At 52.0% G+C, this 24,882-nt stretch overlaps 1 protein-coding gene across 5 annotated transcripts in view; it reads right to left on the bottom strand.

Moving 5' to 3' along the window:
• Window positions 1-24,882, bottom strand: part of SAP30BP (SAP30 binding protein) — a 35,961-nt gene that overhangs the window by 6,589 nt on the left and 4,490 nt on the right. For 3 of the 5 annotated variants that reach the window (XM_029927585.1, XM_029927588.1, XM_029927586.1), the window contains exons 4-6: window positions 20,149-20,235; window positions 6,970-7,012; window positions 784-872 (exon numbers count right to left, since the gene is read on the bottom strand). In XM_029927585.1, the coding sequence (XP_029783445.1) occupies window positions 784-872; window positions 6,970-7,012; window positions 20,149-20,235 (219 nt within the window). The remainder of the gene's footprint in view (window positions 1-783; window positions 873-6,969; window positions 7,013-20,148; window positions 20,236-24,882) is intronic. The other 2 variants (XM_029927587.1, XM_029927589.1) reach the window with 1 other exon arrangement.

Here is a 24,882-nt window from a genome sequence, read left to right as displayed (position 1 = left end):
GAAGAGAATCTGCACTGTGGCCCCAGCCCCGATTGCGGCCCTGCCCAGCCAGCTGTGTTCCATAGCCCCGGGTCCCCTTAGTCATCCGTCAGGGGAGTGCCGTGGGCCTGTGGAGTGGCCAGAGGCACCAGCAGACTCTGTCGGGTTAAAGGTAGAGCAGGTGGACTGGATGCCGCTAGTGGGCAGGCGTGGCCGTCTGCCCTGTGGTCGTCACAAGGGTCCACGCACGGGGAGCCCGCAGAGGGACAAGGAGAAACAATCACAGAGGCTGAAAAGGAGGTGCAACCCCAAGGGGCCCCCTGAGGTCCCGCTCTCAAGGGAGTAACTGCACTCAATACTCCGTCCCCTTGGGACTTCAGAACCTCAGGCTGCATCTGCCTGGGATTCTGTCAGCCCAGCAGCGAGGGAACTGGCGCGTCAGGAGTATGAGCACAGACTCGTAGGCACAGAAATGCTTGTGCTTTTGCGTTTCTACATCCTACTCATTCTACCTTCTAATGGTCCCTCAGTTTCTTGGCGAAGTTCCCCGCTGGCTCACCTGGGTTGCACGGAAGGTGCAGAATTTTCTCTGCCTTAGCATCGGACCTGAGGGCAAGCGAGGGGTCCCAGCAGGACTGGCGCCGGGCGACGGGGCCGCAGGTGGCAATGGGGACAGAGCAAACCCCTGACGGCAGGCTAAGAGAGGTAACCAGGACTGCAGGCTCTTAAAGTCGGACCAAACCAGCCACTCTGCCCCGGGCTTCCTCATCCACACGGGCCTCCGCAGCGGGGTTCTGTACTTACTTGCAAGTGATTGGAACATCTGCCTGGGGGTTCAGGTGGGATCTTGATTTCATCGGGGGACATGTTTCGGACTCTTTCAGAAAAGGAGGCTGTGGGAGAACAGAGAGAAAAGTTCTGTGAGTGTGGATGTCAGGGGGCGGTTGCGGGCAGGGGAAGGATCGGGGCCAGACGTGAAGTTTAGGGGGAAAAAAAAAGGCACACATGTTTTTAGGAGAGATAAAGGCTATGAGACGGTACAACAGTGTTCACAGGGGTCTCTGTGTTACTACTCTGTGTCATCTGAGTTGAGATCAAATGACCAGAATGAGAGGCGCCTGGGTGGCTCAGTCGGCTAAGTGACCAACTTCGGCTCAGGTCATGATCTCACGGTTCATGGGTTCGAGCCCCGCATCAGGCTCTGTGCTGACAGCTAGCTCAGAGCCTGGAGCCTGCTTTGGATTCTGTGTCTCCCTCTCTCTCTGACCCTCCCCTGCTGGCACGGTCTCTGTCTCTCAAAAATAAATTAAAAAAAAAAAAAGGGGGGGGGGGAGAATGCATGATCCCACGTCCCCACAGTTAACTCTGAAGGACAGGGTACGTGCAGGGTGTGCTAGTAAATGTTCAAGAGCCAGCTTGGGGCGGGGGGAAGGAGGAGAGGAGGGGAAGAGCCACGATCTACAGCGTCTGCCAGTTTCTGGGGTATTCATTCTCTCATTGTTGGACCCAGGCCCGGGCAGGGTGGGGCGGGGGGAGCATGTGAGCCGGCTCCAGCCCCCCGGCACCGGCTGTTCCTACAACATCCTCTGCGATTCTGGAAAGTCGCAGAATTTCATCCTTCTCATCTTAGGCCATCTTACCCAAGACACAGGAGAAAGAGTTCAGGGTTCCCGAGGCTCTGGGACTCAAAGCATTCAAAACCGCTTTGCATATAAATATTTCAAAAATTACCTGCGGGTTATTAGCTTAGTCTTTTAAAAATAACCGATCAACCCTCTTTCGGTCCGCCTCCATCTTGGGAACAAAGGGCCTGATGATGATGTGAAGAACCACAACTCCCAAGGGACAGCTCCCTCGGCGATCTGCCACCGCCCACCCAGGTTCCGGCTCTCGGCGCTCCCTTCCCTGTGGCCTCTGGCCACCCTGGGCCCGCAGAGTGTGCTCTGGGTCACTCAGACAATGTGCTGTTTGTCATGAGATTCTGTCTGCGCTCTTGAAAACATTCTCTCATGAAAAGGAGCATACAATGAGGGAACAGCAAGCGGAGTGGGGTGGGGCAGGATGAAGGGAAAGAATGAACAACCAGCACCAGCAACACCCAGCAAGTACTTACTGGGTACCCACTGCATGCCAGGCCCTGGGCCAGACTATCTCTTAGGCCCGGGTGGCTGCCTGGACCGCCTGATGAGAGCCTAGCACAGCCTTTGCTTCTTCTCCTGGGGCTGGGTTAATATTTTCTTAGCAGATAAGGTGCTTTGATCTCCACTCAGAGTTGTGCTGTTCCTACTAAGAACTCAGTGCTGAGAAGGGCTCAGGGTATGGCTCCAGGGAATTTTCCAGTCACAAGGCTGCAAGCACCCTGTGCGTCCTGAGGCCGGGGCAGAGCCTCAACCGCGCTCTGAGCGCAGACTCCCCCCATCAGCAGTGGGTCCTCGCTGGATGCACCTCGAGAACAGAGCGCTAGGCACGTCATTCTGAAAGGAAGGCCAGAGGACCGAGATGGGGTGACATGTCCTGCCGTGGACCGGGGACACCAGGGCAGCCCAGGAGCAAGTTCTGCCAGGGGACTACGTGCCCCTCTTTGCGCAGTACCTTCTGTCTCCTGCCGCCGCCGCCGCTGGCAGCGATGGCAACACCCATTATCTGGCTACAGTTCAAGTCTCCTCCTGGCTTCCCCCTCCTCCTCAGCCCAAGGCAGGCTGCAGAGGCCAGCAGAGAGCGGAATTAGCTGGGGTGAGCTAGTCCTCATTATTTCCAGAAGGCCAAAGCAAGGATGGTCTGGGCAGGCTCTGGGCACAAGAAGGGGTGGAGAGCGTATGTGTGCATGTGACGAGAGACAAAGAATGCCCTTTGGCATTTGCCAGGAAAGCCTTTTGGAAAAACAGGGTGTGACACTGTTGCCACAGCAACCCAACCACACTAGGGCTCAAACAGTATATAGTGTGACAGGGAGGGAGAGCCCCTCCTGAGCTCCGGGTTAGGAACAAAAGAATTCCTCCGAAGTAACTGGCAAGTGAAGGGAGAGGGTCTGAAAATTCAATGAAAGTTTCCCCACCGTGTCCAGGAGCCATTCTTCAGTGACCTTCCCTGAGCCGCAGGATGGTCTAAAGCAGAAGACGCCACACCCACATATATTTATGCGGGCAGCCGCAAGGCCTCGAACCAACTTCCCAGGAAATCCATGGAGAAACGTGTCCAGGCACTGGGGCAGGGCGGGGCGGGGGGCGCAGCTCCCACAGTACTGTGGCTGCTCTTGGGGTCTACCTGGGGGCATTCCAGAAGGGCAGCCGTGCTCAGGATCTGAGAAGTCTACCTTGGTGAGTCACCCCGCGCACACCCAAGCCACAGAACAGCGACGTCCGTGGCTGCCAGGTGCGAATCTGAGCAGGACCAGTGAGTCAGGTGGGCTCACGTGCCGCAGCGGGGAGAGGGGAACCGCGGGGCAGGCAGGAGGAGCTGCGGAGCGCCCCCCAGTTCACCAGAGACGCGGGGGACCCGGCCGGCACGACGAGGGGGCAGCAGCGGGGTGCCTGGAGGGACAGACTGGGCAGCGTGCTCAGGGCTGTAAAGTGGCCACAGTGCTGGGGACTCCTGAAGTCAGCTTCTCTGCTGTCATTTGCTCCATTAAACCTTGGGGCCACCTTGGGGCGCCGGGGTGGCTCAGTCAGTTAAGTGTCTGACTCTTGGTTTCAGCTCAGGTCATGATCTCACAGTTCATGAGTTTGAGCCCTCCCTCAGGCTCTGGGCTGACAGCGAGGAGCCTCCTTGGAAGTCTCTCTTTCCTTCTCTCTGCCCCTTCCCTGCTCTCTCTCTCAAAATAAATTAAAAAACTAAAAAAAAAAAAAAAAAAAGGGCACCTGGGTGGCTCAGGAGGTTAAGTGTTAGGTCATGATCTCACTGCCCCTGAGTTTGAGCCCCACATCAGACTCTGTACTGACAGCTCAGAGCCCGAGGTCTGCTTCAGCTTCTGTCTCTGTCTCTCTGCCCCTCCCCTGCTTGTGCTCTGTCTCTCAAATAGAAAAAAAAATATATATATATATATATATATTTTTTTTAAATCACAAAAAAGAAAACAAACCCGGGGGCCACCTACATATATGAAAATGCTTCCCATGGAGGGAGGGGAGCAGCGACCCGAGAGTCCTATCTCCAGGGCCACGAACAAAAGGAGCTGAGTTCAGGCAGAGCTCAACCACGACCTCCTCGGTGAGAAACCGTAGCAGTAAACCAGACGCCAAGGCTTTAACACCCACTGTGGGAACGGAATGGACTCACCTACGGCAGTAAGCCTCCGATAAAATAAAGTATCGAGCGATACAACGAAACTATGGATATGGTCAGTATCACGGAAGGATCTCAAACCCACACGGGAAGTGAAAGAAGCCAGACAAAAAAGATGGTAATTTCATTTCTATCAAAGGTTCTCAACTGGGGGCAATTATGTTTCCCCCAACCTTCAAGGGGATATTAGGCCGTGTCTAGAAACATTTCCCTTGTCACATGGGGCGGGGGTGGGTGGGGGAGGGCTACTGACATCCTAAGGGCCTAGGGTGCTAAAGCGCTGTGCGGAACACAGGCCAGGCCCCCACAACAAGGAATTATCCAGCCCAAAATGTCAACGGTGCTAAGGCTGAGAAATCCTGATCCTTATGAAATTCTAAAAAAGGCAAAACTGTAGTGAAGAAGGTACATCACTGCTTGCCGGAGGCCCAGGAAGGAAACGGTCTGCAAGGAGAGGCATAAGGAACATTCTGCAGTGAAGGAAATTATTTTAACAGTAATTAATTAATCTTTAAGTAAGCCCCAGTGTGGGGCTTAAAGTCACGACTCCGAGATCAAGGGTCACATGCTTCACCACCCGAGCCAGGCAGGCGCCCCTGCAGTGACAGAAGTGTTTTAAGTCATGATCTCATGGTTCATGGGTTCGAGCCCTGCATCGGGCTCTCTGCTGTCAGCGCAGAGCGGCTTCACATCCCCCGTCCCTCGCTCTGCCCCTCCCTCACTCTCATCGCTCTTCTCTCTCTCAAAAAATAAATAATAAAAAAAAAACTTTATAAAGAAGTGCTTAAAATATGTTTTTAATGTTTGTTTATTTTTGAGAGAGAGAAAGACAGAGTGTGAGTGGGGGAGGAGGAGGCAGAGAGAGAGGGAGATGCAGAATCAGAAGCAGGCTCCAGGCTCCAAACTGTCAGTACAGAGCCTGATGCGGGGCTCAAACGCACGAACAGTGAGATCATGACTGAGTCGAAGTTGGATGCTCAACCAACTGAGCACCCCAGGCGCCCCTGTACAGAAGTGTTTTATAGTGTGACTGTGACGGGGACTGACAGGACTACATGCATCTCTCAAAGTTGATCAAATGGGACCCTAAAAATCGGCAAATCTTACTCTATGTAGTTATGCTTCAATAAAGCTATTATCAAAAGGTGGCAGGGAGAGAAAAGGTGGACGCTGGGTGAGAAATTGGGGCGGAGGTGGCTGATTGCCCCCCATTCCACTGCTCGGCCTCCTGGGTAAGCTGCTCTCTGCCCCCACAGTCCCCCCTCGTTTCTCGGTAGCTTACAGCAGGCACCGGTGGGGCAGGGGAGGGAACGGGAGACGGAGGCTCCGGCCCACACATGCCCCTGAGGGGTACCCACTCAGAGGAAGCCATGCTCTGCGCTTCCTCCGTCTGCAAAGGCAGAGGAATGGCCCTCCGGGGCCATTTTCTAGGCAGTGAACTCTGCGGTCTAGGAGAATTCTGGGTTTTACAGGACCTGACAGACTCACGCTGCAGTCATCACACAGCACTCAGGGATAAAGGCAGCTGAGGGTGGAGGCTGCTCACCGCAGGCGCGCTCCCACCCGGTCCTTCCCCGGAGAACAAACGTAATGCGGATAATTCTCATTGTTTCCGTTAGCAGCACCGGACAGCTCTCTACCTCCCAGATCCCGTGAGAGGATCCCCTCCAAGAAAAGGACGGGCTGGAGGGGCTGCAGGCCACAAAGCCTCCATCTGGACGCACAGGGGAAGGTTCTGCAGGCCGCCTTTGAAGCAGGACCCCTGTTTTGTAAGATTAATGGAGCAGCCAGGGAGAGACAGTCACAGCTATCACACGGAAGGAGGGTCGCCTTCTCCCGTGACATTTAGACAGGCTTTGGCAGAGGTGTGACAAAGTCCGTGACCAAACTAACAGAGTCGAGGGGTTTTCCAAAAAAGGATTAAGAGGGGCATGTGGGTGGCTCAGTTGGTTAAGTGTCCGACTTTGGCTCAGGTTATGATCTCACAGTTTGTGGGTTCGAGCCTCGCGTCGGGCTTTGTGCTGACAGGTCAGAGCCTGGAGCCTGTCTTCGGTTCCTGTGTCTCCCTCTCTCTCTGACCCTCCCCTGCTCATGCTGTGTCTCTCTCTCTCTCGCTCAAAAATAAATAAAACATTAAAAAAAATTTTTTTTAAGGATTGAGAGACCAGAGTTAGCAGAGGGACTGGATGACACGGGTACCCCTTTTCAGAAACGTTAACTGCCCTGGCCCCAAGCCCCAAAGGGGCTTGGACTCCAGGGCTACGAGGCACGCTCTCTCTGTAGGACAGAGCAAAGTGCCAGCAGAGAGGCCGCATGCTTGCTTCTTGAGTACATGAGTACGCCGGCAAAGCGGGGAGGGGTGTTCGAGGACAGAGGACAAGCCTAGGGCATAATGGAAAGAGCACCCCACTGAAAGGGGCCCTAAATCCATCTTGAAAACACTGGCAACTGACCAAAGCCCAGTGAAATGCACCATGAATATGATTTTCAAAGAAGAATTGTTCCCTGGGTGTCTTACTCAGACATCTTAGGAAATGCCACAGGCCCTGAGAGCACACGAAGGGACAAGGCTCACGGCAGAACGGCGGCCTTGGCTGAAGCTGGGAGAAGCCCCACCCCGCGCAGCGGCAGGCCCAGCACGGCCGGGAGCCAGTTCGCTCTGCACCAGGCTCAGAAATCTGCCTCCGAGGCTCCCCCTGGGGTACTCACCAACTAATTCCTGAGGATCCCGCTTTTCTACTTCTGGGTTATCCTGCAAAAGAGAAATAAATATAAAGAGGTAAGCCCCAGGGCTCCTGACCCACGGTTACTTTCTTCACTGAAACCACTCAGGATTTTAAGGGAGGAGAAAAGGTAAAGGCAACACACAGAACCTAAGAGCGAGCCGATGGTCTGGGGGCCTTCGGGGGCCCCCGAGCCTCCTAATCCCCCTTTATCAGCACAGCTGAGATCCTCTGGATGCCTGCTTCAGGCTCTCCTCCAGGGTCCCCGCAGAGACCGACATCCACCAATGGCGAGGAGAGCAAATGGCAGCCATCCGTCAGCTGCACACCCAGACCTGCCCGCTGTCTCCCCTGGGGCCTGGTCGGCCACCCCAGAACACCGCCACCCCTGCCACCCCTACCCGGTACAGAGCAGGCAAGGGGCAGCAACTTTGTTAATATGAGAATCCCAAGACTAAAGCACAAAAGACTTTCTGCTCCCAAGAGATTTTTCTTACTTTTAGTTTATGCAAAAAAGGGAGACCTTATCATAATGGGGTGGCTCATGGAACCCTGGGGCAGGCATGCACTGGGCCTCTAACCAGTGGCTGAACCAGGCCCCCAGAGAGGCCCGAGCACGGAGGCAGCTCCGCTCCTGGCTCACCTCTTGGCTCTTTACAATGGCTTTCTATCTCTCCACAGAAAAGCTCTCTCTGATCCTTAGTGCAAACTTCCGCCCTGCAACACCCACTCCTCTAGGTCCTTCAGGGCTGGCCAAGTGCAGAGACTTAAGAGCAAAGGTTTCTTATCAGACGTTTGGCTGGACTTGCTCTGTATTTCACTGGCCAGAGTAAGTGCTTCATTTAAACCAGATCAACCTGGAAAAGGCCAAGCTCCCAGCCTCTGAAACAAGCCGGGCCGCGGTGGGGAGCAAGGCCTTCCCGAGTCCACTGTCCCCGATGTCCAACGACAACAACATACCTATCTTCCTCGTCTCTGGGGAAGCCCCCCCCCCCCCCGTGCTCAGAGCAGGCGCCCCAAGCGCACGACATGCTAATGATCACGGTGGCAGAAACTGCGCTCAGGGGAGGCTGAGGGGGGAGGAGGTAAGACAGTAACGACTCTGGAACCAAATGGGCACGCGGACACAGCTGCAGGGCTCTGGGGACTCCACTTCCGGGAAGAAATGTTACAGCAAGTTAACATTTCGGAAAGGAAGATGCCGGAAGCCCTCCCGTGCGATGGGCCTGTGCAGCGAGCGTAGTTCTTAGCCCCCGCCCCCTGAAGTCCCTCCAGATTCTGGGAAAGGCCCAAACCCCCTCGCTCCTCTGAACACTGCAGCTATTCATTCGGCCGAGGCAGGCATGACGTCCAGGCCAGGCTGCTTAGCAACCTGTCTCCTCCGGCTACCCGCCCCCTGCCAGTCAGGTGGGCGAAGAGGAGGCAGGCCCGAGCTAGGGAACGGAAGGGCTGGGAGGCCGCCTGGAGGACTGCCATGCCCAGTTCAGGTTGGTCATCAATCAGCTGCGCTCCGGAGAGTGCCCGTCTCCAGGGGCCCCACAACAATCCCTTTGTGGCAGTGACTCCGGAGGAGCCCATGTTAAAGAGTGCGGCAGCGACAAAACGTGGGGCTGTAAAAGGTCCTTAAATTTTCTCTCCGGGCACAGGTTTCTGGGTGCTGATTGTGGGAAAACAGTTGGGTACATCCTACCTCCCCTCCATGGCCACTTGGCTGGTCATCCAAGGACTGACCGTTAACTAGTCAAAGGCTCCCTGGGGGCCCCTTCGCAGAGCCCTGCAGGGCGCCAGCCCCCGGCCGGCCGAGGAAGGGGGCACGCTATCCACGCGGGAGCGCTATCAGGTCCGCTCCAGAGGCACAGGAAGTTAGTCACCACACACGCAGTGTCTAAGAGGAAAATACTTGTTTACCGGAAGGCTCCTTGGGCAGGCCGAAAGGCTGTGAGCCACCGCGGCCTCCTAAAGCTTATGCCCCCAGGAGTGGGAGGGGCGGGGCTGGGAGGCCCGGGGATTCCCACATTTCACAAGGTCCCTGCCTGGCTGAGCTGAGGCTGCTTTGTCAGGTCTCAGGGAGAAAAGCAAAGATGGAGCAAAGGCACCAACAGGCAGGTGTCCCCTCATCTCTCACTTTCCTTTTTTTGTCTTCGTTCTACACTCTTCAAATGGATCATTCTACACAAACACAAAAAGGGATAAAGTTGACAGTTGGTTTCAACTTGCCCACTAGCCTAGTCTTTTGCTTTTTTGATGTTACACCACGCATGTGTGCACACATACACATACACGATGGCATGTGTCCAGAATGTACCAGGAGCCCCATGGAGCTACAGACTCCTACTCAACCCCAAACCCAACATCCCCAGGGACAACCCCCGCCCCGCAGCGGAATTTGGCTCCGTGATCCCTCCGAGCCAAGGGCCAACCTATGAACCATCGATCCAACTCCAAGTGCAAGATTATCTGGCCAATTAAGAGAATCTAGTTTATAAACTGATAACATAAACGCGCCGCCTCAGACTGGAAGCCACATAGCTCTGCACAGAGATGTCCCGGAAAGACTTTGCAGTGTGTGGTTGGGCAGATGCCTCCCCCATGTCAAAAAACCGGTGGGACTCCTAAGGCCCCAAACAGTGAAACCACGGGACTGTGCCTCCTGGTGGCCACACCTTGTTAGGCTTTAGAATATAATTCTGTCCTCGGACACAAATAAGCTGGGTTATGAGCCTGCTGAGCTCCTGGATAGGTGTCACGGTGCAAAGGTGCCCCCAAAGAAGAAAGCCAACAAGCCAGGTTCTTCTGGATCCTAACGCAGTTTAACCCCACATCCTGCCCTGAGCATGAGAAGGAGGTTTGATCATGCTCTGCAGTAAAGGGCCTGGGGCCACAGTCTCTATCACATGTTCTTCACAGAGGGGTGATTCCAGAACTTCACACAATGCGGAAGAAGAAAGGTCAGTAAGGAAGGAGAGTTGGGGTGTCTGGTGAGACCACGGAGGATGGCTGTCAAATACCTCAAAGACGGGTACATTTCAGGACGAGTTACACTCAGCTGTCCATGGAGGCAAGTTGTATTCAATCAAAGCAGCCCCAGGGGAAGACAGGACCAGGGGCAGAGGGTGGTCCCCACGGAAGATGGAGACCCAGAAAGATCCCTTCTATCAGACGTGCTTCAGATACAGGAATTCGGTACCAAATGAACCAACCACCCATGATAGTTATCTTGGAAGCCAGCCAAGAAAACGGTTTGATGAAGTATTTAATATATGACAGAGCTAAGGAGAGAGATGCAAGGGTCACATTATTAAACTGCCAGCGGTTCAAGACACTGGCTTTAAAAAATCGGCTCCCAGCTCTCGCCATGCCCTTGAGGAGGCAGGAAGGGAGCAGTTAGGATGCAAGTAAAAAGCAACAAGAAGCCACTGTTCCTCCTCTTCCCCCAAAGCGGTGTTTTGGAACGCACGGCGGGGTGGGGGTGAGGGGGGCCTGTCTTGACTTGTATGAATCCATCCCTCTGGCCTCCAGGTGGATATTCTCAGTTGGTCAAAGTCATGAACTCAGCCAGATCTACGCACCAGACTGTAGTCTGAGTCAGCTGGGAGGCAGGGAACCCACAGCCAAGGGAGCAGGACAGCCCTGGATGCAGGACAGTGTGACCTCCAGGCACAGCAGGCCCAGGGGTCTCCCCCCAGCTCACTGGGCAGGCGAGCACAAAGCTATCTCACCTAGCAGCTCCTGGGAGAAAAGACCAGGCAAACCACTTCGGCTCTCCAGTTCAGGTCCGATTAAGACAAAGGAACATGAAACAGACGTACCACTTCTGAAGGAGCCAAGGGAGACCACGGGAAAGACAGGAAAGGAGTGCTTAGCTGGTCAAAGAAATAAACGCTGAGGCAAGGCCTCCCCTCCAGACTGCCCGCACCCCTGCAGCCTCCCCAGGCTTCACTGGAGCCTAAGGCCTCACCAGGGCACAGGGCACGGCCGGCCAGAGACGGCCCTGAAGAACAGTGATCTGAACCTGCCAAGTTTGGTTCCTTCATCAATTGTGTCTGAGACCCATAAGAATGCAGCAGCCACAAGAGGGGCCTCGTTTTCAGAGACTGTAGAGCCTGGAATGTGCTTCCCCCTGCGGAGGATACAAAAAAGTCCAGCCGCCTAGACACTATGACTGAAGCGGAGGAAGGAAGCAGAAACAATATGGCTCCGTGACGCGGGATAAGCTCCCGTTCGAGCTGGCAGGGTTTGCTCGGTGAGAAGTCCCAGATCCGGGTGGAGAGAACGGAGGTTTGTTTACAGCCGACGCCACTTCACCGATCCTTCCCGAGCTGCCCCACCACGCACCCTCAAAGGTCCAGCGTCCAACCGGAGACAAAGCAATGCGGCCTCCAGTGGCCGGATTCTGCCAAAACCAAATGTTGCTTTTCTTGCCCCAGCTTGGGGAGCACTGGGCACAGAGAAAGTACTCTGAACCAAGAGCAGAGGGCAGCCTCTCCAAGCTGCTGGAGCGGGGAAGAAAGAGACAGACTGTTTTCTGATAGATGATGTAATCCTACATCTTAAAAGCAGGTGGTGGCTGGGGAGGCGGATTAGTAAAACAATGCCTTCTAAATCTTCTATTCTCTCAGACCTGGCACTGCCCAAGTAGTTATTACGTCCTCGTGAGATCTCACTTAAAAAGGATTCCTCACTGGGGCGCCTGGGTGGTTCAGTCAGTTAAGTGTCTGACTCCTGATTTCGGCTTAGGTCACGGTCTCAGGGTTCGAGAGTTCGAGCCCAGCATCAGGCTCTGCGCTCTAAGTGCAGAATCTGCATAGGAACGCTCTCTTCTTCTCTTTCTCTGCTTTTCTATCTTAGAATAAAGACTCCTTACGGTGGCCTGAGGCCCTGGGGGACTGCCCGCAGGCCCCTCGGCCTCCTCTGCCTCCTAGCACAGAGCCGCAGCAGGGCTCAGGTAAAGCCCCGCCCTGGAACACCTCCTCCCCACTGTTGCTGACAGTAAACCCCATTCAGACCTCAGTCCTCGGCTCATGGAAGCCTTCATCCGCCCCACCCCCACCAGGCCAAAGAGGACCTTGCTCTGTTCTGGGCTCTTATTCACTGTGTTAGTTATCACTGTGTTCCCAGCACCTGCAGGTTAGTGCCCTGCCCACGACAGGTGCTCAAACATTGCTCAAATACTGGGATGAAATGTGTGTGCATTCATCTGCGTGCGCACACGCACGCACACACACACACATACACAGACGTACGCAGAGACACTCTCCTTTCTAAGTGGCCATTCTTAGCCCAGGTTAGCTGTCCCACAGCTACCTTCAGCTGCAGCCCTGTCCCCCCAGACTCCAGACAGGCCCACAGTCAGCTCCAACGTGCAACTCAATGTCAGAAAGGGGGGCAGCGGGAGAGGAACTAAGAAGGGGCCAGACTTGTGATACAAGGGGGTGGGGGCATCAATACTGAATTAAATTAAAAAAATCCTTAAATCTAGCTTGTTGCTCCCAATCCTAAAACAAAAAGACAGAATTATTGTATAATTACCCTGTTTATTTGCTCCATGAATAATTTACTGAACCTTTATCATGTACCAGGCAATGGGCCAAATACTGGGACTACGATGTGAACGCAACTCAATCGTGGGGAGAAATTCTGGGGGTTCTGCTAAGTACTTTAATCCCAAGGCTCGCAGATGTCACCGAACCCCGTCCTGCAAGGAGACGGTTTTCCATGGCACAGATGCCTAGTGTCTGTGCCCTGACGCCCCACACAGGGGAGCCTTTGAGAAAGCCTGTCACCAGCACATCTCCTTTAGTTTTATCCTGTTGGCCAGGACTGGGTCACTGCCACAGACACTGCCTACCTGGGGATGGAGACACTCAATTTATGAGAAAAATGGGCAGAGGTTGGTGGGATCACTTTGGATCCAACAGACTCTCTCACTCCCGTTTCACTGATGGGAAGACTGTTTCCCAAGCAGAAGTTTCTACAGGAAAGGGTGAAATAGGCATCCGCTCAGACAAACGAAGCTGGCCCTAGAACTGGCCTTGTAGACCAAAGAGGAAACGATTTTTCTGAAACACCGAGCTCAATAAGGGTGACACCGCGGTGTGGTGCGACACTGCACGTGCCACCAACCAGACTTCGACGCAGACGCAAGGCTCTGGCCAGGAGCCATTTCCAGAGGGCGGCCTTTCTTATCCATTCCCAGGGTAATCTCACGTTCGATTCAAGACATGGGAAGATTCTGAGTTTTCTGAAAGTTGTAGATGTTCAGAGAGGGCCATTCCATTCCTGTCTTACACGGAGGGTGTCTGGGAAGGCTGTGTTTAGGTACAGAGATCACCTCACATCAAGACTTTGAATTAAGCCTTCAGTGGTGGGCCAGGGTGCACATTTTCCTTAAAGGTTTTCCACAAAAACAGCGCCTCTATGCTTCAGGTGGTTATCTGGGGGGAGGGGTGGGAGGACTTGGAGCCAGCCAGGACAAAGGGAAACAGCTCTGTGAGGCTGGGGACAGAAAAGTGAAGTCTTTGTGACCCATAACTCAACACGGCCACCAAATCACAATAGCCTTACTCCGCTTGAGAGGTCAGCAGCCGAACTGAGGTGTTAGATTAAGATATAAGGCAGAAGTAGCCGAGATTAGAAATGCAAACTGGTCGCCACCTGTGCACTGGCAGGAAGAGAAATGAAGGATCTGCGGGGCCAAAAGGAAAGCCGATCTTTAAGGCACTGCTCAGAACCAAACGCACCTAACTCCAAAGGTAGGAAGGCACCCAGCAAAATTCTACTGAACACCGAACCCAGAAATTGCACAGCAGTATTTCAAGACCCAAGGATTAGAACACAGAAGGGAGGTGGGGAGTGCTGGATCCTGAAGGGCGGGCAGCTTGGTTTCTGCATCATAGAATTTTTTTAAAAAGATAAATCCTGACTAGGGAAGGAGGCACCCAGCCACACCTCGGTTAGTAATCTGTGGCATCTGGGCCCGAAGGGGAGAATGATGTTGGGGCTTGCACCGCCGAAGGCAGGCTGACTGGGCATGCGCGGCTGCAGAACCACAGGGAGTGGGCTGAGGCCGCCGGGAGTCTGAGCTTCAGGTGACTAGGGGCCAGTGCAGTCAAGAGGGTCCCGCTGGCAGTCCGGTGGAGCCACGAGGGGAGGTCACAGGGAGATAATGATTGTTCTCCTCTGCCCGAGATCACTTCCAGCGATTCCCTTTCTACCAGCAGCATTCAGCTTACGACGTAGCCAGGCCTTCTCTGGAAGGCGGCTCGACAAAGGACCGAGCTTGGAATCCTTTCAATCTGGACAACAAAAGAGCTGCTTCGAGAGCGTGCACCCTCTCTCTCCCAGTCTCTGTCCTGTCTGCTGCAGATCAGGTCACCACTTAGAACCACACACCCAACTGGGAGTGTGTGTCGGTGGGGACAAGGGGGGGCGGTTCTCCTCGGCCCAGAAATTCCGTGTCTCCCACCTGTGCTAAGGGCAACCCTAGCCCGAGTAAAGGTGAGGCCATTCATCATGGTGAAAGCAAGGAAACGTGAAATGTTAAGAAGCCTTGCGCATTCTCAACAGTTCAAAGGTCACATCACAACTTCCAGCAAGAAGAGTGGATGGCTCCCAATCCAGCGATGGTCAAGGGCCATTTCCTTCTTTGGTCCTGGGTGAGTCATGCTGTAGCTTTTTTTTTTTTCCCTCTCCATAATCAGCACTCAAAAGGATCACGGGGTACAGGAGAAGGCAGGATAACAAAACCAAGATGGAGGTACCACGTACATATTCTCCCTCCCACACCCTAAACAAGAGAACTCACTAGAAACTAACGTACATTATCCAAATCTCCCAATAATCCACGAAGCAGACATTATTATTCCCATCTTACACATGACTAAACCAAGGCAAAGTACAAAGAAGCAGCTTCTTGCCCAGGAAGTAGCAATGCTGGGACCCGAACCCAAGTCTGTCTGACTCTAAAGCCTAGTCATAACCACTCCCCAGCTTCTGATCTCCTTCTAGACTCAGAGGCGGCAGATAATGACGGTTTCTAGGAGGCCATTGCTTCAACAACTGGGGAAGCCGACATCAAAGACCAAGGAGGAAAAACACCTCTGCAGGGATGACTCTGTTGCAGCTCACAGAGCAAAGAAGCGTTAAGCTCTCAAAGTAAGGAGAACACAGCCAGAAGTGTTACATTTTAACTGTAACCGCTGGGGCAACAGCTCGAGGTCCCAGTGCTCCAGTGAGTAAGGCATGAGTTGATCTGAATGGAATGGCTGGTTCTGAAAACTTAACCACATAACCAAGTGGGTGCCGCCACCCTTGTCCTTAGCCCTAGAGGCTTCCTGGGTGCTTACAGAAGGAATGCTACCAAATCCTGACTGCTACTAAGCCCTCATCCCTTTCCGGGTGAATGAACCATCATGAGGACTGTAATGGGAACTGTAATGGGAATGTTAAAGAATGAGTTGTCTCGGGGCACCTGGGTGGCTCAGTCGGTTAAGTGTCTGACTTCGGCTCAGGTCATGATCTCATGGGTCATGGGTTCGAGCCCCGCATCAGGCTCTGTGCTGACAGCTAGCTCAGAGCCTGGAGCCTGCTTCAGATTCTGTGTCTCCCTCTCTCTCTCACCCTCCCCTGTTCATGCTGTCTCTCTCTTTCTCTAAAATAAATAAAAACAGTAAAAAAAAAAAAAAAAAAAAAAAAAAAAGAGCGGTCTCTTCTGACCCATGTAAAGAGCACAGCATGTGTTCCATCCAGCAGAGTCTAACTGGAAAGAAAGTGCCTATGTGGTGTTTTATTCGATGACAGCTATAAAAACAAACACATTTTTTGCTACTATAATGTACGAACTCTTGTTTGTATTCTACCTAGCTCCTGCAAGAAGAGCAACGGGAATTGATGTGAAAAAGTGTGCTGATGGGGAGCCTGGGTGGCTCAGTTGGCTGAGTGTCTGACTCTTGATATTGGCTAGGGTTGTGATCTCACAGTCATGAAATCGAGCCCTACATCAGGCTCTGTGCTAAGTGTGGAGCCTGCCTGGGATTCTCTCTGCCCTTCCTGCTCATGCTCTCTCTCAAAGTAAATAAATAAACATAAAAGGGGCGCCTGGGGTGCCTTAGTCGGTTAAGCTGCCGACTTCAGCTCAAGTCATGATCTCACAGTTTGTGAGTTCGAGCCCTACATTGGGCTCTGTGCTGACAGCTCGGAGCCTGGAGCCTGCTTCCGATTCTCTCTCTCTGCCTCTCATCCACTCACACTCTGTCTCTCTCTTACACTAAGTAAATAAACATTAAAAAAATAAAGTGTGCTAATGACTGGTTTCACCTCTAGAATACAGTTGGTAGATGGCAACCTTTCCTTATTGTTCCCATTTAAAGGTATTTAGAAAATTACAAAAACAAACAAAAAAGCCTTTTTCTTACAGCAGTTTCACTGAGATAGAACTCACCTCTGACACAAATCTTAAGTTTAGCTTTAAAAAAAATTAAAAAAAAATTTTAATGCTTTTTTAAAATTTATTTTTGAGAGAGAGAGAGAGACAGTGCAATCAGGGGAGGGTCAGAGAGAGAGGGTGACACAGAATCCAAAGCAGGCTCCAGGCTCTGAGCTGTCCGCACAGAGCCCGACATGAGCTTGAACCCACAGACCGTGAGATCATGACCTGAGCCGAAATTGGACGCTTAACCAACTGAGCCACCCAGGCGCCCCTAAAAAATTTCTTTTGACGTTTATTTATTTTTGAGAAAGGAGGCATGTGTGCAAGACAGAGAGAGGGAGAGAGAGAGGGAGACAAAGGATCTGAAGCAAGCTTTGCGAGCCCCTGGGGGCTCGAACTCACAAACTGACCATGAGATCATAAACTGAGCCCAAATCAAGAGTCAGATGCTCAATCAACGGAGCCACCCAGGCGCCCCTAAGTGTTTAGCTTTTAACTTTTCACTTAAGTCCTGCCATTATAATTACTCAGACTGTAACAACACAGAAAAATGTTACAATTCCGAGAGCAACAAAACATGTACGCTTTCGTACAGACAAACCCGGAAAGACGGATGAAAACGAGGTGCCCTGTTAGAGGACTGTGGAATTAGAGGGTCTTTTTTTTTTTCCAAAATATTCAATTCTTGCTAATACAATAATTTGACAACAAAAACAAAACAGAACCGACAGCAGAACCACAAGAAAAGTGGTACCATGTAACTCTTTCCCTGTCAAAGACCTCTGAGAAGAAGGCCAAGTTCATGCTCTAACAGATACCCTTGGCTGTACCCTCCTGAAAAGTGATTCTCAGCAGAACACTGCACAAGTGGGGCTTCTCCCGAAGCTCACCCAGCAAAGGCACACGCTGACCCACGTGCGGAAGGCCAGAAAGGGACTTTCCCGCAGCACCCGAGCCGCCCCTCTGAAGTGTCCTCATGCTGAGCAGGCCCCAGGCTGCTGGCTAACGAAAAGCCTGAGCCCCTCCCTGCCTGATTCCAAAGTCCTGGAGGTAGAGGGGTCACGCTCGAAGCCCAAATAGGAAAACCTGCGCGCTGCAGCAGCCCTGCAGGAGCCGGCACCCGTTCCAGGCCTCTTTCCTCGCATGGCTGACAAAGAGAATCGAGGGTTTCAATGCGAAGCGTTGCCCCCGGGCAACTGCCGGCAGGCCCCTGAAAAGTTCTCGCTAAAATCTGCAGTCAGGAACAAGCTCCCGGGAGACTCGCTCCACGGGCGGCGTTCAGAGCGCAGGTGTAGGACCCGGATGCCTGCAAAGACCAGGAACAGTGCCGGGGAGGGGGGAGGCTGGAGAAGAGAAGCAGCGGGAGACACCGGAGTCAGCTCTGCCCCGATGCAAAGCCTTCCTCTACACTTCAAGCGGATTACTAGCACTTGGAGGCCGAGACACTTGACCTTCTTAAAGGACTTCAAGTGTGTTCTGCACAGTCACCAAAGGTGAGACCCGCTCACTTGGCCGAACCAAGGCCTCTGGGGAAGCTAAGTGAGGACCTCACCAAGGCCCACTGCTCTGACCTCAGAGACAGTCTACCATCACAGTTCCCAAAGTGCCGTCAAGGCACCCCCAGGGCGCTGCAGCAAACTCCCAAAGGTGCTCACGACCTGTAAAAACTTAAAGGGAAACACAGCATTACTCAACATCTATCAGATACCACACAGGTTTATGTGTTCTTTCTTTCAAGTGGCTGTCAAATTCTGAGAGTTGTCATGTTGATTCTTTGGAGCTAATTGTTAGGAATTTCTTTCAGCCTACAAGTTCTTTTCTTTTAAGATTTATTTATAAGTAATCTCTACACCCAACATGGGGCTCCAACTCATAAACCAGAGATCAAGAGTCACACGCTCCATTGCCTGAGCCAGCTGGGTGCCCTTGGCCTATGAGTTCTGTGAAAAATTCCTGAGACACCCAGGGTGCCAAGAACTGAGAAAATGTGGCAACTTCCAACGGCACCTGACCAGACTCAGTTCTGCTACAAAGGCCAAGGAATGCCAACGACTACATTTTAGATTGCGGAAGACTCGACCTTATGCATCCTCTCTTGTGGCTGTCACGTCGCCTGGTAAAGGGGGCGTCAGAGACGAGCCAAGGGCAGCCGGAGCTATGTGCCTGTGGTCCCAGAGCTGGAGGGAAGCCCAAGCCCGTGCTCGACCCAGGTCTTCTGACTCCGAGTCCACTAGCCTGGCTCGAAGGTGCGAACTCACCTTTCTGCACCAACTTCGGGTTGAAGAATCTTAAGAATGTTTTATCTTAACTAGGGTTAGGCACATCTTTTTACAAAATGCCAGAACCATTTCTCCCCCGCCCAATGCCGCCCCCTTGACCCAGAGATGCTATTTTGTTTTGACAGATGTTTGCTCTTTGGGCCAAGAGGATTCTTTCCTTGGGTCAAAGCCGGGACTGCAACACCTCAGGGAGGCTGGCGATCCCACCCCACCGGGCGAGGCCGGCCCTCCCAGTTAGCTGGCAACGGGCCGCTCCAGCTTTCCCGGCTTTCCCGTGCAGGTCATCAGTGCCTGTGCTTGTTTTCAAAGGAAGGGTGTGCCAGAGACAGTGGGCCAGTGGAAACACCTTCATCCACAGGAACTGTGGGAGTGGGGAAGGGAACACGTTCCAGGGCGGCCGAGGTAGAACACAAAGGAGAGTGGGAAAAGGAAGCCCATGTGCCAAACAGATGGAGGAAACACTTAAGCCATCTGGCACCCCTGTCCCTGCAGTAAAGAGCTGAACAGAGGTCTGCCACTTCCGCTCGGACTTTTTCTAGGACAGCAGTGCCACCTTCTGTCGAGTAGTCAGATCTGAGTCGGGTTGCTTACTGAGGAGGTAAGACCAGAAAACTGAAGTTAGAGAAAAAGACACGATGGGACAGAAGTGCTGAGGCGTTCTGCCACCCGCGGGACGCTCAGCCACCTTCTCTTCCCTAGTTTAGGGCAAGCTCAGCAGCCCAGGGCTCGACCCCTCCTCCTCAGGTGGACAGATCAGCACCAAAGGGTCTCTCTAGAAGTGAGTCTGGAGTTACCATTTCTCTTCTTTACGTAGGCTTCCCACTCAGCACGGAGCCCACACGGGGCTTGAACTCATGATCTTGAGATCAAGACCTGAGCTGATATCAAGAGTTGGAGGCTTAACTGACTGAGCCACCCAGGCGCCCCTGAGTTATCACTTCTTACTCAACCCCCAAATATGGACTTTGTGCTCAGAGGTAACCCCAAACATCAGAGTGATAAAAATCAGGGCACCTTCTAGTCTTTGTGCTACACTTGTACTTTCTAAAGGTGGCAGGCACTTAGTTAGGGAACACTCAACTCTGCTTATCCATAATACCCAAGCCCCCTCCCAGGAAACTTTGCGGGGCTAGTCCAATCCACAACTCCCAAATCTCGTTATGACATTCTTGATAAATACTTCCTTAAAACTTGTCTGAAAAAGGTCCAGAAACAGGGTGCTCACTACCCTTCCTAGAAAGCAGCTCAGCCCATGTTTGGCCAGAGATGACAAAAGGTCTTCGTTATATGAAGACAAACGTGTTCCTTGTAATCCTTCTGTATGTTGCTTCAAGTTCAGCACGTGGCCCCCCCTCCCCTCCCCTAGGGGTCTTCAGACAGCAGAGAACACTGCAGGCTCCTCCCTGGAACCTTCCCAGCTCCTGAACCTTCCGTGTGACGTGGTTTCCAGTCCCCTCACCTTTGTATCGCTCTCTTCTGAGCGCACTCCAGTTTCAAACTGTGGAATTCGATATTCCCAAACAAGCCCAACGGCAGGGCAACCAGCCTGGGAAGCAAGCATAGGTCATTGCAACTAACGCTGCTAAACAGACATGCCAGACACTATTCAGGTAATTATCTATTTACGCTTACTTAGTTAATACGTATAAAATGAGTGAGGCAGATTTTATTAACATGCCTAATTTTGGGGCACCTGGGTGGCTCAGTTGGTGAAGCGACCGACTCTTGATTTCGGCTCGGGTCATGAACTCAGTTTGTGAGTTCAAGCCCCATGCTGGGTTCTGCGCAGGCAGCACCAAGCCTGCTTTGGATTCTCTGTCGTCTCCTCTCTCTGCCCCTCCCTCACACTTTCTCAAAAATAAACATTAAAAAAAAAAAGAGAGAGAGAGAGAGAGAGAGATGGCTATTTCCCAGGTGACAAGCTCTCAGGTTAAGGGACTTCTCCAAGGAGAGCTGGAGTTCAGATTCAGGGCTCGGACTCCAGAACCTCGACTTCTACCCACCACGGGGGCGGTCTTGTCTTACTCTGGACTCTCACCCTCCTCACTGCACCTCAAGGTCCCGTGGGGCTGCCAGCTTGCTGGACGCTTACAGAGCAGTGAAAAGAGTCACCAAACGACGACTCAGTAGTGCTGACCCAAGATTCTGGTTTAGGAAGAACAGCACAGGCTGTTGGTTGGTTGATCCGGGGACCCCTGGAGGTCTGTAAGGTCAAAGCTGTTTTCCTAATACTAAGACTACCCCCCCTTTTCACTGTGCTGACGTTGGCAGGGGCAATGGTGGTGGGCCCTTTAGAACAAATCAAGGCAGCTGCCCGGGGTTTTAGCAGTAGGAATACTCTCAGTTACAAAAAAAAAAAAAGCCAGTTTTACTTAAAAACATCCTTGGTGCTGCGGTGCCTAGACAGCTCAGTCGGTTAAGCCTCTGACTTCGGCTCAGGTCATGACCTCACGGTTCCTGAGTTCAAGCCCCACCTCAGGCTCTGTGCTGTCAGGGCAGAGCCCACCTAGGATCCTCTGTCCCCCCTTTCCCCTGCCCCTTCCCCCCCTTGTTCTCTCCCTCTCTCTCAAAAATAAATACATAAAGTTAAATATACATTTATCCTTGGTGAAGCAGTAAAAATGATTCACCTTATTAAATCTTGACCGTTGAGTACAAATTTAAATTTTTTTTTTTTTTGCATTTTGTGTGAGGACACGAGAGGTCCCGTGAACACCTCTGCTGTCCGCTGAGGTCCGATGGTTGCCTCAAGGGAAAGCACGTATGTGAGGGAGTGACAAGTTGATCTAGTTGCTTTCTTCACGGAATGCCATGTTCACTCGGAAGAATGAATGACAAACAAACTATGGTTCATCAGATTTGGGCAACGGGCAGACATTTCCTAAAAAACATGAAGCAATTCAAGATCTCAAGTAAAAATGAGCATCTTGGAAAATGCGTACTCCCACGGTGAGCAGACAGCTTCCCAATGCTTAACTGGCTCGTCTGAGGAGATGGGAAATGTCACTAACGAAGAGAATGCTTTGGAGATTAGAAGGCAAAATGCACCGAGATCTGCGTAACTCTGTGAAGCAACATTTTCCACGTCACCAGCGCCGAGGGTGGATCAGTGTGGGGGAAAGTGCCCTTCAGAGCGCAGGGCAGGCCCGTGGATGTTAACAGAGCAGAGCACAGAAAGGTCACTGAGAGGGTTTCACATCTCACAGCGCGACTGATTTTCAGGAACTCCCTGTTGAGTTTTGAGTATCAAAGAAGAAGATCCACAGTCACCTAAGGGCTATTAAAATACTCGTCCTCTTTCCAGTGACGAGGTGTGAAGCCGGATTTCCCTCCACTACTTCAACCAAAACAACACACTGGACAGACTGAATGCGGAAGCACTTAGGAGAACCCAGTTAGCTGTCCGTTAATTAAGCTGGATCCTAAGGAGACCGCAAAATGACAAAGCAATACCTGGTCTTTGTGTCTGTGGATTCAAATTGTTTGGTTTCAGAAATAGTTCTTTTCTTGTTAAAAAGCAACTTACGTTAATATGTAATGGTTCTAACTGTTATTTTAAAATTATAAATATTTGGAGTGCCTAGGTGGCTTGGTCAAGTGTCTGACTTTTGGTTTGGTTCAGGTCATGATCTCACAATTCGTGACTTTGAGCCCCAATCAGGCTCTGTGCGGACAGCACGGAGCCTGCTTGGGATTCTCTATCTCCCTCTCTGTCTGCCCCTCCCCTGCTCGCTGTCTCTCTCAAAATAAATAAACTTAAAAAAGATTTTAAAATTTTATCAATTTTAAATGAAGTGATGCTCTTTGTGATCCTCAGCTTTTGTGTGACACCAAAATGTTTTGAGAACTGTAGCAGTAAAAAAATCAAAAGCAGATTTTATTTATTTATTATTTTTTAAAAGTTTATTTTTGGGGGGGGAATCCCAAGGAGGCTCCGCACTGACAGTGCAGAGCCCCATGTGGGGCTTGAACTCATGATCTATGTGATCATGACCTGAGCCAAAGTCGGACTCCCAACTGACTGAGTCACCCAGGTGCCCCCAAAGCAGATTTTAAAAAGCCAAGGCAGTTGAGGTGCCTGGGGGGTTCAGTTGGTTAATTGTCTGAATCTGGATTTCGGCTCAGGTCATGATCTTACTGTTCGTAGGCCTGAGCCCCACGTTGGGCTCTGCACTGACAGTGCAGAGTCTGCTTGGGATTCTCTCTCCCTCTCTCTCTGCCCCCTGCCTCTCCCCTGCTTACACTGTCACTCTCCAAATAAATAAACAAACTTAGAAAAAAACCCAAAAAACAAAAGGCCAAGGCAGGAAGGAGTGCCATCTGGTGGAAGAGATAGTTATGACACCACTCCATTTGCAAACCCAATAAATGACACCCCTAATCTATCCTGATGACATATCCTATGGTTAGAAACGTCACATACTTAAGGCAAAAATATTCAAAATTCAAGATGTGGAAGATAAAAATATTGTTAAAAGTCAATGAAGTATGCCAGAAAAGATCCAGAATAGAGGGAGGGTTGGGAGGTGTTTGAGGTGGAGGCCATGACCTCAAGATAGTCTGATGCCAGTTCAGGCAAGAGAGGAAGCCAATGTCAGGACTAAGGCATGGGGAGCCCAGAAGACTCACGCTAGGGACAGTTCCTAGTCCTTGGAGATGCCACAAAACACTCATAATCTTCGGACTTGAGGATCTCTGAGCGGGAGAGCGCTGTCTGACCCCTTCCACACTCGGCCTCCGAAAGACCTGCATCAGGTTACCGTGAGGGTAGTGTCTGTGTTCTGTCCTCTGAGGGCCCCCCAGGAACAAAAACTGCCCCAGAAACCTTTTCATTCCACAACCAGACTTAAAGTTCGAATGACTGAATGAAATATACAGTAAAGCACATCAGTCAAGGGGTTAAGTATAAACATGTCTTTCCAACCTTCATGTGGTTCCAGGAAAGGCTGAGCACAAGACACATCAACAAACTTCCCGATTTTGTCCCCCTCGCCCCCAGGCCCGCTGTTCTTCCTCATTCCCAGGGGATTTGCTGTTTGTTCCAGAAGGGCTGACAGTAAAGTACCTGCACCTTTGTCTCCAGCCAACCTCCCCAAGAGGCCTTCGAGCCCTAGGCGAAGGCCAGCACCCGTACACCTAAAGGCTCCTGGTCCCAGGAACCCTCCCTTCCCTCCACATGGAAGCCGGAGCGCATGGCAGCCCCTCAGGTTTATTTCCTGCGTGGGCTCTAAGGCCCACACACTGCAACTACTAAGAAGATTACTCCTACGGCTGACCATTCCGCAAGCCCAGGCAGAGGGGGGGCCACCCACGACCCAGGCCACAGGACAACCCTCCTGCTCCGTGATGCTTGGGTGAGTTAAGCCTTGGCACAGAAGGAGTGGCATGTGCTGTGGCTACGGCTCAAATTTTTCTGTCTTCTGCCTGCTGATGCCCAAACTTCCTTTCCTGGGGAGATGTGTGACCTGCATCACCCACAACCTTTCACGGGTTTATCCCAATGGCCGTACACAGTTCTATCCAAACAGAATCAGCCCAAATTTGGAACCATATTTTCAGATATACTACTCTTCTGACTATAATTTGGTACAATTTTCCAGAGTTCTACTGTGTTGCCTTGAAGCCTTCAGATGGTTTCAGAGCAGTTTCTAATCACAAAAGTTGGCCCATATTCCCTAGGCCTAGAGGGATGGAATTAAGACTTCCTCTTAGAAAAAGAAATGTTTCCTTAAAAATGTGTCCTTAACAGGCACAGGTATACTGACGCCCAGTATAGCAAACAGTGCACAGTAGAGCAAACCGACTTGGCACAGGGCAGGGGGGGCAGTGTGGGGTCTTAACCATCATCACAATAGGTCAGGGAGCATGACCGGAAATGCCGCTAATGACGCTGGGCTGGTACTGGGAGGGAACGATCAGAAGGAATGACTACGCTGTTTCAAAAAGACCGTTCTGTTGATCCAAAAATGGCTGGGCATGAGCCGGAGGGATTAAGAGTTAGGTACAGCTTCTCCAGTAGCTGGGGAGCCCTCATTTTGACCCTCTCGTGGCCCTTCCTCACTTCTAGATGGCTGAAAAGTACAAAAGGCAGCCCTTAGGGCTTCCTGATTCTAGACACATTCCCACATCTAACTCACCTGCAGGGGCAGTGACCCCACCAAGCTCTCCTGGCTGCGGGGCACCGCAGGCCACC

The sequence above is a fragment of the Suricata suricatta genome, chromosome 17, assembly GCF_006229205.1.
Source record: "Suricata suricatta isolate VVHF042 chromosome 17, meerkat_22Aug2017_6uvM2_HiC, whole genome shotgun sequence".
Taxonomy (NCBI): domain Eukaryota; kingdom Metazoa; phylum Chordata; class Mammalia; order Carnivora; family Herpestidae; genus Suricata; species Suricata suricatta.
This window is presented reverse-complemented; position numbering and strand designations above follow the sequence as displayed.